The 15,956-nt window shown below is 43.3% G+C and overlaps 2 protein-coding genes across 7 annotated transcripts in view; one reads left to right on the top strand and one right to left on the bottom strand.

Moving 5' to 3' along the window:
- The window catches only part of KATNA1 (katanin catalytic subunit A1), a 32,974-nt gene extending 32,117 nt beyond the window's left edge, over positions 1–857 (top strand). For all 4 annotated transcript variants that reach the window (XM_053292132.1, XM_053292142.1, XM_053292113.1 and 1 more), the window contains one exon: positions 519–857. In XM_053292132.1, the coding sequence (XP_053148107.1) occupies positions 519–717 (199 nt within the window). In that variant the 3' untranslated portion in view covers positions 718–857. The remainder of the gene's footprint in view (positions 1–518) is intronic.
- Positions 858–2,133: 1,276 nt separating this feature from the next.
- GINM1 (glycosylated integral membrane protein 1) overlaps positions 2,134–15,956 on the bottom strand; it is a 51,577-nt gene continuing 37,754 nt past the window's right edge. For all 3 annotated transcript variants that reach the window (XM_053292099.1, XM_053292078.1, XM_053292088.1), the window contains exons 9-13: positions 15,137–15,288; positions 7,827–7,983; positions 7,351–7,481; positions 5,328–5,491; positions 2,134–3,033 (exon numbers count right to left, since the gene is read on the bottom strand). In XM_053292099.1, coding sequence (XP_053148074.1) covers positions 2,931–3,033; positions 5,328–5,491; positions 7,351–7,481; positions 7,827–7,983; positions 15,137–15,288 — 707 coding nt within the window. In that variant the 3' untranslated portion in view covers positions 2,134–2,930. The remainder of the gene's footprint in view (positions 3,034–5,327; positions 5,492–7,350; positions 7,482–7,826; positions 7,984–15,136; positions 15,289–15,956) is intronic.

Below are 15,956 nucleotides of genomic sequence, written 5' to 3'. Positions count from 1 at the left end.
GAGAGGAAAGAGTGTGTGAGCAGGGGGATCATGTCTCTGCAAGTTGCGTTCACACACTAAATTGGCTCTGTTTCAAAGGTAGATTACTAAGCTAGACTTATCTGGCATGCTGAAGTAGATTCACTTGCTACTACATATGAAGGTGCCATTTGTTTCCAACCTTCTTGTGAAAGCAATCTTACTTTAACTAACACCACTCTGATATCTCTCTTCAGCTTCTAGCCCTATTGAGAGATTCTGTACCTGGGATTGAGGATAAATGGGAGTGTGCTGGCTAGCCATCCACCCCACAAGTGCTAATGTGCTTTGTAATCTCTCTCTCTCTCTCTCACACACACACACACACACACACACACACCTACCTACCTACCTTTTGGCCAGCACACTCCATGTCCTCCTCAAACTGTACACTGTGTACCCAGATCGACAGTAGGCTTTTACAGACATCCTGTAACATTCTAGTACCAGTTGTTTGGAATTATGTATTCTCATTAGAATGCTCTCTTGCATCTCAACAGGGATGCTTCTCTAATGGCTATGAGAAGGCGCATTGAAGGCTTGACACCAGAAGAAATCAGAAATCTTTCCAAAGATGAAATGCACATGCCAACCACAATGGAAGATTTTGAAATGGCTTTAAAGAAAGTTTCTAAGTCAGTCTCTGCTGTGGACATTGAGAAATATGAGAAATGGATACTCGAATTTGGATCATGCTAAGCCTTATCTTGAGAAATCTGCCTTAAGTCTTCAACTGTGGAAGTAATGAAAAAGTAGTGCTCCAAGGCACTGAGTACTATTTTTTAACTTTTGTAATTACACAGCAAAACACTTAATAAAGGTAGTTGTTTTTTTTTAAACTGCAGCTCATTTTTCTGTGCGACCAGTTGCCCCTTCTGTATGCTTCAAGAGTCCTCTTAGGTGATTGCTTTACTGCAAAATAAAGGTGCAATTCTGTAAAGGGAACCTAAACATATTTCATTTAAGTAGCTAATCTATGATGGGAAATTTCATCCTCAGTGTTCAAAGAATATTTTATCACCGGGCGAAACTGTCATCCTGCTCCTCTTGTGTTCATTGCAATTGAACGCAAAACTATACTTCCTATTAAATGAATAGTTTTGTCCAATGTGTGTGGTCTCAAATTAAATCAGCTGTGGCATGGCAGAATCAGGATCAAGACTATGGCATGCAGAGCAAAGGTACTTAATCCTTTCCCATGGCAGCCCCCATGAAATTAGTCTGGGGAGGAAAGCTTCAATTTCTGCAGTTTTGGTAGTGTGAGTTTCAACATGTCTGCAATGTGTCAGGAAAGGGTTACATCCATGTACCATGGTCCAGATTCTCCCTCCTGCAGGGATAACTCAAACATGCAGGGCCAAACACAGAGTTAATGTAACATTGTTTGGCCCCAGGAGAATGTAGTTCAGTGAGTGCAAGGATACCCTTTTGAAGACAATGCAGAACATATTTTAATGTTTATCAAGCACTGGACATTGATTTAGACTACTAAACTGTTTACCTCAAGTTAAGTATGGCTATACCAAACACTCTTCCAAGTGAACAGATGAGATACCGTGGAAAACAGAAGCTTGATTGAAGTATGCAGAAATGTTTAGTGTAGAAGAGTTGTGTTCCTACAACGGTTTCATAGCTATATGGAACTGTAACCAATTCTTTGCCTTAAGACTTACGTAAGTGTTTTAGGTGCATGGTACCATCTTAAGTATGCCATTGGAAAAGGTGACTATCATTCAGTAAATATGTTAAGTGATGTAAAATACAAAACACTCTGAAAATAGCAATAGTTCTAGTACTATAAAGATGCATAGCATTCAAACCTTTGGCACAGCAGCATACCGTCAGAAGCTCCTCCTCTGAGTAGGAGGGTTGAACTTGGGAGAAATTGCATGAGTGGAAGGAGCATACAGTGATGCATGCCACCTGCAGAGTTTTGTGTTTGGGTATTAAACTCTCAATCTCCCTTCCTGGGTATTTAAGGAGTGTCACTTCTGCATAAGATCCTGGGACACATTCTCTGCTGATCAGTGTACAGCATACTACTTAAACCAGTTTTGCAGGAGTTAGGCCGTGCTATCCTAATCTACCTTGAGAAGAACTCTACATGATCTCCAGTTTCTCTCAACAGGTATAGATTTATTGAAAAGTTGTGATCATACAAAGCTGTATGGAAACCGCTCTTTATAAATCAGTATCCCAAAGGCATTTGTGCATTTACACTGTTTGACAAGTGCTTGCAACTTTTAGTGGGGAGAAGACATTTTCAGTGATTGAATAAAGTGCTTGCCTTTTGTACACCAAACGAAGTATTGCAACAACCTATTGTAAGAGCTATATGAAATCTTTCTTCCTCTTGACTTCTTCACCTGTTTCCTCTCACAAGGCACACACAAGGATAGTAGGCCTAGTTTATTTGTATTACAGGTCTCAACCATCCCATTCACATTGTGTTCCATGTTACTGGGGTCTAACCACTTATTTTTCCATTACTCTGGAGCTTAAGGCTGTAAAGTATAATCACACATTTATTAGGAAATTTTACATGGAGGTATCTCTTACTGAAACCTGTAAGAATAGTTTCCAAGACTGTATTTGGGTTGGCAGAGCAGGTTCATGAAACCAGTGTTTGTTTGTTTTAATATAAGGAGTTGGGAAACTACTTCATAGAAGTTAGAACTTACTGAAGTCCTATAGAAGGAAACACTTGCTACCTTTTTTTTGTCAAAAACATATTAGGGTGGTTGGAATTAAAAGAAACAAGGTGAATTCTTTTGGGCCTTAGGCTTACAGTAAGTGTCCTTTAACACACTGATATTTCATAGGTTTTTCTCAACAGGCAGCAGTACACAATATATTAAGAATCAAGTGCCAAACATCAGGTTAATATTTTACAATTAAGGTAAACTTGTCTTTTAAATACATTTCTCTATATTGTTTGACTTTTCTGGGATATCTGGCAGTAAACTGATTGCAACCACAGGTATGACACTGACATCAACATCAAGATGGATTCCCCTGAAAAGACACAAGTCATTAAAACTTAAGATTTCAAAAATTCAAAATTTGTCAATTAAGTTCAACAAATAGTGTGTTAACTTTGCAACTGGATATTAGATGTATTCAAATTTGATTTTGCAATTCAAGCTTGAAACGAAAAATTAAAAATCAAAACGAAAATCCTCAAACTGATTCATCGAAGCAGCAGCCATTGCTGGCTGTTTCAACGAATCAAATCAATTAGAGTGATTTGGCCATGGGGAACTCAAATCACCTCATTCCCCATGGGTAGCTCCTAGGGACACTAAACTGGGTTTGGTGGCAGGGCATGATGGATCCTACCTACCACCCAACCAAACCACAAAAGAAATGGGCAAGTAGGTTATTTAACCAAATTTTAAACTTTCCCCCAAACCCCCATAGAATCCTAATTCTTTTGTGGGTTGGGTGGTAGATAGCACCCATCACGCCCTATCACCCAACCAACCCACTTTAGTGTCCCTAGGAACTACCCATGGGGAACAATGGGGTGATTAGAGTGGTCATGCAAATGGTCTCTGCACATGTGTAAAAGTCACTAAAATAGCCTCCATACATGCACAGAGACCTGAACTGGGCCGCTGCCGGCCCTGCCAACTCTGAGGGATACCGGCGAGGGGGTAGGGAGCCATCACTGCTGGTGCTGGCAGCACTTGTAAGTAGCTATTTACTTCCCTGCCCCACCCTCTACCCTGCCCCTTTACTGGTTAAGGGGAATCCTCACTAGATTCCCCCTTACCAGTAGAGCTCTGAGCCAGTTGAACTCTAACCAGGTCTGGTTTAACTGGGGGCAAAACCAGGCCGGCTTGAATCCAGTCCGAATTCGAGCCGAACTTAAAAAACTAGTTTTGTGCACGCCCCTAGCACAAGTTAGTCTTGAGGCCGCACAAGTTAGTCTCGAGGCCATACATGGGGCTCATCTCACAACAATCACCAAGAAAATATTACAGAACTGAGCTGCCACACTGTCCATTTCTCACCACACCATCTCACAAACAGACCAAACCACAACTCAAGGAAGTCGGGCAGGTACTCAAGTTCGGCCTTTGTCAATCTGAGATCCAGCAAAACCAGACAGTTAATAATATAGCAGGAATATCACAGCATATTATACACAGTAATGAAAGAAGAAAAACCACAAAATCATACCTTCCAGAATTCCTTCCTCCTCTCCATGTATCCTCTTCGAGAGCACATTAAGGGCTTTCTCTGCCTCGCCTCTCCTCCCCTCCCCGGGCACTTTGAAAACATTTTGAAGTTCCCTCCTTTTTTGTTCCCCCTCCAGCCAAATGGGGGCACAGTTGCCCATGACAACATTTTATATGATGATAAGCCAACTAAGAAGGAAGATCTCAAGCCAATAGGAAGCCAGTGTCAGAAAACCAATCAGCAAGGATGGAAAGCCTGCCAAAACGGCACTCAAATCGATTCAAGTTCAAATCAGAACCTTTACTTTAGAGGCGTTTCGTTTCAAGTTTGAATAACTCAGGACGACCTGCTTCGAGCTTGAATCAATTTGCACATCTCTACTGGATATATTTAAACCCCATTTTCTTGTCCTATATCTAAATAAAAGGATCAGTAACTTCTAGTCCTAACCCCTCAATCAATCAAATTCCTCAGCCTGTTAAGCAGTTCAGATTAAGCACGGGGCGGAGCTGTGATCGGGCAGATTTGTCTGAAGAACACAAGCCGCCTTCTCCTGAGGAGCCACCCCTGCTCTTCTCTGTTAGCATGTGAGGGCCTAGCATTGGCCCCTCTTCACCACCCCCTGCCTTGCCACTGCCTTCCGAGTCCTCTGCCCACCTTGTGTGGGCTCCTGCAGCGAGCCAGTAGATCGATTGTTTCCACTCCTGCATGAGCGAAATAAAAAGCAACCCTTCTGCTAGCAAGAGAGCAGACAAGTTGCTTTTTCTCTTTGTGTGAGAAACAACCAATCTGCCTGCTTGCCCAGCAGGAGCCCACACAAAGTCAGGTGGGCAGTGGAGGGAGGAGGCGAGGAATGCAGTGGAGGTGACAGCAGCAGTGGTGAAACAGGGCAGGAAGGCAAGGGGTGGCACAGAGGGGCCAACGCTGGACTCCGACATGATAATGGAGAGGAGCAGGGTGCTTGACGGGGCAGTCCAGAACACGGGCTACTATAGGGCTTCCTATACCACTGGGTAAGCATAAGGGAGAAAGTCTGAGGGAACAGAGGTTGGGACTCCCAAGGAGCAGGACTCATTAGAAAGAAGCAGTTTGCTTTTAGATGACAAAATGTGAAAAGTACTTACTTGGGTTCACATGAGGGACAAACACATTTTAGGACTTTTAGGATTAAAGCTGCTCCTACAACTCCAACCACAATGACTTCCATAAAATTAAAGAATACTGGAAAAGATTGAAGCCAGAATATGCAGAGCTTTTTCCTCAAGTCTTCTACCCACTGGCACATTACCTACAAATGGAACAACATAGCAAATGTGACAAATTGCTTATACCCTCGTATACTACCTCTGAATATGGAGGTTTCGTTTTGCTAAAATGGTGAACAGCCACTCAGAGACCTATTGTCCAAGAATTTCTCCATTGCTTCTTAAAATTCATATACTTTAGTGGCCATTATTACACAATATGTCAACAATTTCTGTAAAGTATGTGTTGTGTTTGTTCTGAACTTACAGAAGTTCAGGGGAAAGCCAAAACTCTAGTACTTCAAGGGCGGGAGGCAGACTTTAGCTGCTCTCTTCACACCATTCTTAACTTTAAAACTGGCAATTTTGATCTGCAGATTCTGGATGGAGTCACACTTCCCCAGAAGGAACAGGTATGCAGTCTGGGAGTGCTTCTGGATCCACACCTCTCCCTGGTGTCTCAGGTCAAGACAGTGGCCAAGGTGCTGTCTATCAGCTTTGGGCAATACGCCAGCTGCATCCATTTCTTGAGATAAACTGCCTCAGAACAGTAGTACATATGCTTGTAACCTCCAGACCTGACTACTGCAATGCACTGTATGTGGGGCTGCCTTTGTATGTAGTCCGGAAACTCCAGTTGTTACAGAATTTCCCTATTTATGGTGGTCCATAGGGACATAGGAAGCTGCCATATACCGAGTCAGACCATAGGTCTATCTAGCTCAGTATTGTCTACACAGACTGGCAGCGGCTTCTCCAAGGTTGCAGGCAGGAGTCTCTCTCAGCTCTGACTTGGAGATGCTGCCAGGGAGGGAACTTGGAACCTAGATGCTCTTCCCAGAGCGGCTCCATCCCCTAAGGGGAATATCTTACAGTGCTCACACATGTGGTCTCCCATTCATATGCAACCAGGGTGGACCCTGCTTAGCTGAGGGGTCAAGTCATGCTTGCTACCACAAGACCAGCTCTCAAGACCAGCTTAGCCCACTCTCCCTGCACACAATTACAATTGCAGCCCTGGGAGGCCGGATCGGCCACCCATATGACTGCCAGCTCCATCACTGAGCTGGCGAGGGCTGCAGGGATCGGGGGCCACGCGGCCCTCAGAAGTTCCAGGATGCCCCACATAAGCGCGCAGGGCATGCTAGAGAGACCCCCAAGCCCAGGAGACTCCTCATGTGTTGCCGTGGCATGGAGCCGCACTGCGGCAATACACGATCAAAAAGATGAGGTTAACAGAGCATTCACTCCGTTAACCTCGGCTAAGGGGAGGGGTACTTTGGGAGGTTTGCTGCTGGGAGCCGTGTGGCTCCTGTTGCAGCACACGATCGGCCAAAATCGGGCTAGGCTCCCTTAGCCCGACTTCAGCCGACTGTGAGAATAGCCTCAATGTCTTCTTCACTATAAGCCCCATCGCCCATTGAGATCATCGTCTGCAGTTGCCACCAGTTTGTCTGGTGGCCACACAGGGACAGGCCCTCTACGTTGCTGCCCCAAAATTCTGGAATGGGCTCCCTGCTGAAATAAGAGCCTCCCAGTCTCTAACAACTTCTAAAAAGTCTCTGAAGACACATTTATTCACCCAAGCTTTTTAACTAGACTTGTGGTTTTAAGGTTTTAGTTTTAATTTGTTTTATGATGCTGTAAACCACCCAGAATCATCAGTGGGGTGATTCACGTTCCCCATTGTTCCCTATGGACAAGTTGCGAATTCTCGAATTGATTTGTCAAATTAGCCAGCAGTGGCTAGTTCAACGAATCGATTCAAATTTTTTGCAATTTGATTCAAAGTCAGTTCCAACAGCAAAAAACGATTTGTGCAAACCTCTAATTTAGACTTCTGGAGTTGTCTGTTATGGAGATACTCCACCAATAGAGGGAGTAATGATTACAGGAAACATACCTTGTAAGAGGATGGAGGTTCTGTTCTAAGAGGAGTCTCTGGTAATTTGCCAGGTAGTGTCTCTTCATCTACAGTAGTTTCCACTTGCCTGAGAAGGTACTGGCTGGTTGTTTGCAGTGGACTTTCAATCTCTGCTTAAACAAACATCAAAAGAACACGTTACTTTACCAGGCAGATGGCTCCCAGGGCTTTCATTTCAAATCTGCTGATACCAATACTTTAGTGGACAAAATAAAAAACCAAAGGATGGCCAAATATATCTAAGAATCTTACTAGACAATAAAAATACAAAAGAAAATCTTAGTGTAGCACTAATTTGATTGGACCGTGAAGTTTGTAAAAGGTGTATTGCTCAAACACAATAGCTAATGAAAGTCTGGGCAATGTATCCAGACTTTATATATGTTTTAAGTTAGCAATGCCCTGTATAATGGACAACAGAAATCAATAAGACAGAGATAAATGTCACTTCGTACCTTTTCCTGCAATGTTTGGAAGTGTGAATAAGACATCACTGTTCCTGGGGATGGAATACAGCATGCTTTCCTTCAAAGGAACAGTGTAGTTTGAGTGCCTAAGGACTCTCAAGTCCTTTACTAATATATCTATTTCAGTCACTTCATCTTGCTGAACCTGCGGATGATAAATGTAACAATATTGTGAGAAGTCATCTAGAAGAAAGAGTGGCACAGGTGAAAACAAAACGGCAGGTGTGCAAAAGACATACAGAATCTCTAGACAAAAATACCTCCATTGATGTAAGACTTAATACACTGTAACCCTTTATCCTATTCTCACCAAATGGAGATATTATAGTGAAGGAGGGAAGCAGCATGGACTCTTCTTTAAAGAAGAGCACACTTTCCCCTCTTGTAGCTGTTCTTTCATTAGGGCATTACTAGAGGAGGGCTCTACTCAATCCATCATTCATATGTGAAATTTCACCTGTGTGATCACTAAAGGCAGGCTTGGGGCAGTGAGGGCCTGCAAGCAAATATGAACAAAACAAAAAGAGAGCCAAAGAGATGAGAACCACTCTATTAAAAATGAATGAGGAGGAGAAAATTGTAGCTGAATTACATGCCAAATATTAATGTTTGCACTTGCAGAGTACACACACAACTGTGCCTGCTACAAAATTAACTGCACTGCATGATCTCTGACTATTAACTAATTAGATGTTTAACTAATTTTAAAATGAGTTTTAAAGCTGTTTTGTATTGTATTTTCTTTTTACATTTTTGTCTGTTATGATTTAATATGTTATCTGTTTCTATTGTGTATTTTAATGCCCCAGAGAACAATTTTTAATGGGGCAGATAACAAATAATGTTTATAATAATAATAAATATTACTACTACTACTACTACTACTACTACTGACAAAATAATTTATATGCATGGATGGTTCAGGACACTGGCAAGGCTGACTATGTCACTGACAGAAATCCTGGACACAGCTGCAAACAGTGAGGGCGGGGTGGGGGGGAAGACCACCTCTCTCCATACATTGACTCATAGCTAATCATGTGCACTAGCATTTGTCTAATGGAAATAGCTAGCCAGTGACCAACTGAGGAGGAAAGGGACTATTACTAGCTATGTCAGACTGGGTGGCCAAGAATTGCCTGCTCTACCCTTCCAAACAAAGCCCCCAGACTTGGATGTGGCTGATCTATAGACACAAAACACATCAGCAAGGCTTGAAAAGTACTATTTGCCAAGAATGGATATTTAGGATGGAGCAAGGGGGCACCAAGCTACTCCCCCGCCCTCAAACCAAGCAAAGGGCCTTCGGCCACCACCAGTCCAACTGGACCAGGGAGGAGCTACGCATATTTAAAGAACGGCACTTTGTTACCCACAGTTCTATTTTAAATTCCTTTCCTTCTCTTAACATTGAACATGCCATTTTTTAGTTGGCACAGCATACTGGACTGCTTTTTCAGTGAGCCTTTTTAATGACCTTAAAATATTTTTCCTGAGTGATGATCACACACACACACCCCAATACAGACCTCATTGTTATATGGTGAATTAAGGATTTTTGCCCAAATATGCATCACTTTATAGTTAACACTGAATCTCTTCTGGCATTCTGATGTGGAGTCTTTATGCGATTTGTAGCTTGCAACATTATGATGCAACTTACAAAAGCCAACAGGGTGAAAATGACTCAAGTGATTTGTGACTCATGCTGCCTGGAACAGTGTGGGAGTAATACTGCAGGCTTCAGTGCAACTGTGCTGAGATTAGTCTTTAACAAATCTGTCATTTATTAAGAATCATTGTCTTTTACTCAGCATGCTTAACCGGAAGTAGCTGGCTCTGAATCAGAGCAACTGGCTTCTAAATGCATGTTTTTAGGAGTGTTGCTGCTTGTGGTTTTTACTTCAGCGTCAGCAATGAAGTGCTTATACTGGATGGTTCTTCCTAAACAAGGAAGAGAAATCACAAACAGTCATAAGAGAGAACAATGCACTCTTATGTGCATTAGAACAGAATGCACTAGAGAACACTAGTTAAATGTATAAATGAAATCAAAACTGGAGCAGATAAAAAATCAATACAGCGCAGAAAAACTTATATTTTTGCTACCCTTTTATTACTCAGATCTCACTAACTGGTGTGACACTGAGACAAGGTGTGGAAGTTGGAGTGGGGGAATCCAACCTGAATCCGGGTTGCATCGCCCACACCCCTGGATCACAATCTAGACCTTAACTACTGGACTTGTCACTAAAATGAATGGAGCAAGATGCAGAGGTTGATATAAGCTTGTCATTAGATGCATTGCCAGAGTGCCTGGTGCCAAGCTTGGAATAATAATATGATTAAGAGTTACATATTTAATAAATTTAATTGAAATTAGAGAGACCTGCATTATGGAGCAGGGAATTTTCTAGTAGCACACTAATGACTACTTCCTAGTGATAATAATTACATTTACTCCACATCACATTTCTGAGTATATTGTGTAAAACAATGGAAGTGCTAAAAATAAAATTCAGAATTACTGTAGATCAGTTAACAGCACTATACAATGAACAACTGGGTGTGGCAAGTTCTCTCAGGCTGGAATTCACACAGAACATAACACATTCTAACTGCTGGGCTAACAAAGCTGTTTGGATGGACAATGGACTCCGTCACTTCTATAAAACTAGGGGCTCTCTCACGACACCAGCACCATAGCACTGTTATTAAATGTCTGGCTGACCAGGGCATTTTCCAGATGGCAATTTACTCCTGCTTCACTACAATTAGGGTTGGGGGGGGGGGAGTTCAGACGAGATCGGGATTTACAGCGCCTTCAGTATGGTAACAGCAAAGTGTTGTTCATACAGCCAGAGGCATTATTCGGCTTTTTTCATGACAACTGGACCTTAATGCATAACATAAGTGTCTTTTAAAGGTTGTACTTTGGAAGAGTGTCGAGAAGAGTAGTGTGGGATATGCTGACATTTTTGCAGAGCTGTGTGGAGAGACCCATGAGATGGAGCTGTGGCTACCTGGCTAGGCAGGGGCATAACTATAACAGGGCAAGGGGATAACAGTTGTCTGGGGGCCCACTGCCTGGGGGGGGGCCCAGAGGCAAGTCACATGACTGACTCCCCCAGCCATGCACCCGCCTGGGCTTCCTTCAGTTGTATTCATCCTCCAAAACTGATGGGAGCGTTAAGACCTGGAACTACCAGAACAGCATCTCTTAAGATTTTGTTATGAGCTGAGCTTCGGGGGGGGGGGTTTAAAATCTTGTCTCTGGGCCCACTCCAACCTTGCTACGCCCTGTGTCTAGGAGTGACTCTGGTCAGGCAGAGGTCTTGAGGGGGTCAGGAAGCCAAAGTTCCCTTCCAGTTGGAGATATATATACACAATTTTTATTTTTACACAGGCACATGAATGCCTGTTTATTATGAAGTAAGAGGTAAAACAGCATTCCATCATGTCATTTCACCCAAGCCCCCATTCAACCTTCTGTGGTTTCTCAAAGTTTTCTGTTTGCACTATTCGTGATAGAAGGGGCGTTGTTACACTCAGAACTGCCTGCTCAACAACTGTGTCAGTTTTTTATCGAATCCATGGGGAAATGGCGTAAAGGCGTAAGGAGTAAAAGTTGAAAAGCATACATGAATTTTCCACTGAGGAAGATACGTTAACATGGTCCTGGAGTTGAGACAAAAGCCAATGTACTCTATGGTGTGTGAGGGTGTAAGGTTTGTCCCGCTCCCCCCCGATTAACCTGTTATCCGAGACTGTCCAATAGGGTAAGTGTCATGCCCACATGTTGTTGGAGCTGGTGTTTGGAGCCAATCATCCAGGTAAAGGAATAGCATAGTAGAGTGTTCCCGTGCGTGGGCGACTACTACGGCCATACATTTTGTTAAAACTCGGGGTGCAGAGGAAAGGCCAAATGGCAAAACATTGTATTGGTAGATCATGTCATGCAAAAATGCAGGTATTTCTGGAGAGAGGGGCTAACAGAGATATGAAAATGTGTATCTCAGATCTATAGACACAAACCAAACATTCTGGAATAGTAGTGGTAAGATGTGTGAGCTCATCATATAGAACCGATATGATAAGGTTGTTGAAACTGTGGAGGTCCAAAGATGGTCTCAGGCCCCTGTCCTGCTTGGGAAAAGCAAAATAACATGAGTAGAAGCCTACATAGAAGTTTTTGTAGACCAGTTGTATCCCTTCTGAAGGAGGTTCAGAATCTCCTGCTGAAGTACGGGAGACAATTACGTCTTTAAAATTCTTGTTGGGGGGGGGGGTGCTCATCTCTATGCCATAGCCTATACGCACAATCATTAACACCCAGTGATCAGTAGTTACCTCCTGTTTGCATAGGGGAACAAATAAGAGGCTAATGGGGAACAAACATCATGATCTCTTGGCATAAGTAGACTTCCCCTTTGGTGGGGTCTTGGCCAGCTGCAAGGATGACTTCTGAAAGGACTAGTAGGGTTGACATCTATTCTTACGTTGCTCCTGAGCATGGAAAGGATAATATTGGGCTCTGGGTTGGGACTGTGATGACCAGGAGCAAAACTTGGATTGTTCCAGATTGTAGGACTGCAGACCCATGGACCAAGCAGTCAACTTCATTTTGTGTACTCTCTCTAAGGTCCCATCAGTGCCTTTGCCAAAAAGGTTCATTCAAATGGTAGATCCTCAATATGGAGCTTGGCCTCCAAGGTTAATGAAGTGGATTTTAGCCAATCATGTCAACGCAAGGCTATAGCCACCACCATGGATCTTGAGTCACAGTTAGCTTCATGATGAGTTAAGTTCAATTTTTGCTTAGTAATCTGTAGGCCTTCTGACAAAAACGCCATAGTTACTTTTTTCTGCTCTGGCTGTAACTGACCTATGAAGGGTTGAAGCTTCTCAAAAAGGAAATGTGCATATCTAGCCTTGCAACCTTGCTAGTTGGCTATTCTCACTTGTAGGCTAGCTATGGCATAGGTTCTCCAGCCAAAATTGTCCAATTTCTTTCCATCAAGATCTGAAGATGTCAAGAGTGGCTTTTGGTAGGAGCCATGCTGGGAGCTCTCCACCACGATAGAGTTCGGCTTGTGACACTTGAGGAGATGGCCAGTATCTTTTTCATTTATCCGGAAGTTCAAGCTTCCTAGAAGTTGGTTAAATGGAAGCCAGCTTTTCCCAGGTGCTCTTTACTACAAGAGATGGTCAGGAGAAGAGGGAAGGAGATGGGAGTGCCAGCCCCAGACTGCATGAGGCCAACAACTGGCTCTTTAAGATCCTGAGGACCTGTTGCACCTCCAAGCCCAGGTAAGATGCCATTCTTTGTAGCTGCTCTGTGTAAGGGTGATAATCCCCTGGCAGCAGATTTTCTTCAATACACTCTGAAACAGTTGGGTCGATCTGCTCATCCAATGAATACAGTGGGGAAGCAGGATCATCCTCCATATCAGAGGCTGGCCCCCGCATAAAATCTTGTATTGGGTCAGCAGTTGGAGGGTGTGTGTGGAAGCCATGACCTCCCTTAGATGTATGTTCTGGCCATCTGCCCTAGACGAGGACTGCATAGCTGTAGGGTGAGGAGATTTCTTTGTTTCTCTGGCAGTCACTGTGGAGGGACCCTGGGCAGTATGCCTTGCTGAGTGAGATCAAGAGTGTGAGTAATAGTTAGAAGGGTTTAGCCCATAGCCAGCAGCCAGGTCCCCCAACCTGGAAACCCAGTACTGGTCCCTCAGGTACCAGTGATGGTAGTCCGGTTCGGGATAAATGAGCAAACATTCCACCCGCTTCCTCGTGCAAGGGGGCATAGCAATCAGATGAGTGGTTTGCAAAGCAATCCCAAGCATATTTAGATGAGCGCCAAGAATAAGGAGAGCTATGTCTCCAACGCCATCGCATGTCATACCTCCAGCGATTGCAGGGGACACCAGAATCTCTGTCACGGAGCAGGTTGGATTCCACATCCCATTCAGGGTCAGATTCCACCTCTAAAGCAGGGGAGTCCTTGGTTGTAGGGCTTTGGATGGGTGTGTGTTCTGAGCCAGAGTACTGGGAACGGTAGTCCTGGATGTAGCTATGGACACCGTGTGCTTCCATGGCACTTGAACTGGCTGGCAAGTATGTATGTATGTATGTATGTATGTATGTATGTATGTATGTATGTATTTGATTTCTATACCGCCCTTCCAAAAATGGCTCAGGGCAGTTTGGCTATGGGCAAAGTAGGTCCTTTGTTTTCTTTTTCCTAGGTAGTTGGGGTGTCCCATGATATATCGTTTTTTAGTGAGGTAATGATGTGTCAGATCTTCCCATTGCTCTAGTGTGTTGTTGTTATGGTGTTCTTGCACAAGAACACCATTGGGAAATAATTTTTTTAAAGAATTTTTAAGCTTCCCACCCGACAGCTACCACCCCCAGTAAGACCACAAAATGTGTTTGGATTTAGTGCTTCATTACAGTAGCTGGAACTTCTCACAGATCTAGTAAGCAGTTACTGTTGCGCAAGACCACAAAAATGAAACAACATTTGGGATGAATCTGCAGGCACCACATATGTGCACACACATGTACTGTGCTCGTTCTCTTCACTACCTGGGCACAGGTGAATGTGCCTATCAGAAGCGGGGGCGGAGGTCCACCTCCTGTATCAAAAGAAACTTGTTCAGTTCCATGCTAAACCATGACTAGGAAAGTCTAGTAGCCAGCCCTAGGCCCACATCTTAGCTCAATGGAGATTAGCTTGAGAGTGCCTTCTACAATAAGCTTGGGCAAGGAAAAAAATAAAAAGAGATAAACAAAGAACTCTGCATGAAAACTAGATGCTATAGGAACTGCACTCTCCTGTGAACATATACACATCTTCCTAAGGGCCTGATATAATTACTGAAAAGCAATGCAAGAAGGGTTGCAGTCCAATGCACACTCACCTGGGAGTAAGCCCCACTGAACTCCGTGGAGCTCACTTCTGAGTAATCATGCTTTCAATTGTGCTGCTTCAAAGAACAGAACAAATTATATACTCAGCACCTACATCTACTGCTCCAAGAGGACATGTGGTAGCATAAGCACCAGACCACAGAAGGACTGCTTTGGTGGTACAGAGCACAGTACAGATCTAAACTGCACACCCTCACTGGAACACAAATGCGCTCCTGTGGACTTACAACTAGGCCAGCAAAAACGATCCTTGAAGGAAATATATATATATATATATATTTTTTTTTTTTTTTTTACACATACTTTTTATTGAATTATGACTACATCAAAGACAAAGATCCTTAAAGGAAATATTTAGTTACCTGCTTGCCATCAATGTCTATCACTTCCTCCTGAACAACAATCAACTGCAATTCGGAGCCGGATGCCATCGGCCACTCATGGACCATAATGCGAACGCTAACAATTCCTAATCGCGTCTGATCCAGTTGGCTGTCGGAGTTTCCACTCTCCACTAGCAACAGAGAGTTACACATCACATAGCAGTCATGTAAAGAGACATAATCACCAAAACCAAGATTATACCATGCACATGTATACGTACTTCTTGCATCGGACCCCAAACTGAGACACAGCATGAAAACAGCATCACTGGTTATTAGATTTAAGTACCTGGCTTGGTGAAAGGCTCAAGAGGATGCTGAATGGAAAGACAAAGACTTTGTACATTTGTGCCCTGTGATTTCTAAAGATCAAATGAAAACCCTGGCATCCTTCCGTGTTCCATTAGTCCAATAGCATGTACCAAAATACTGTATTGGTGTACAGAAGATCCCCACCCCACCCCCTGCATTTGTTATATCAAAGAACTTGGGAAAATGCTACTCTTGGATTTAGGTAAATACAGTACTTCCACTATGAGGTATAAAACATTGGGCTGTCTAGACAGTTGTGGAATCTTCAAAACTATCAGTGTTACATGCAACTGCTGGGCCACTCTGGGAGTAGCAGCCCTCCAAAAGCACATGTTGAGACAATAACTGTGTCATAAGGTACATGGATGAAACAAACAGTATCTCTTGTAAAATAGTGTACAGAATTCCAGATTGTTCAATCTGAACAACGATGCTGGGGCTCCCCCCAGTTTCACCCCTTCAAAAAGGGGTAATGGGGACCATTTAT

Source organism: Hemicordylus capensis, chromosome 1, assembly GCF_027244095.1.
Source record: "Hemicordylus capensis ecotype Gifberg chromosome 1, rHemCap1.1.pri, whole genome shotgun sequence".
Taxonomy (NCBI): Eukaryota; Metazoa; Chordata; class Lepidosauria; order Squamata; family Cordylidae; genus Hemicordylus; species Hemicordylus capensis.
The sequence above is the reverse complement of the archived record's forward strand: the minus strand, read 5'-3'. Positions and strand labels throughout refer to the sequence as shown.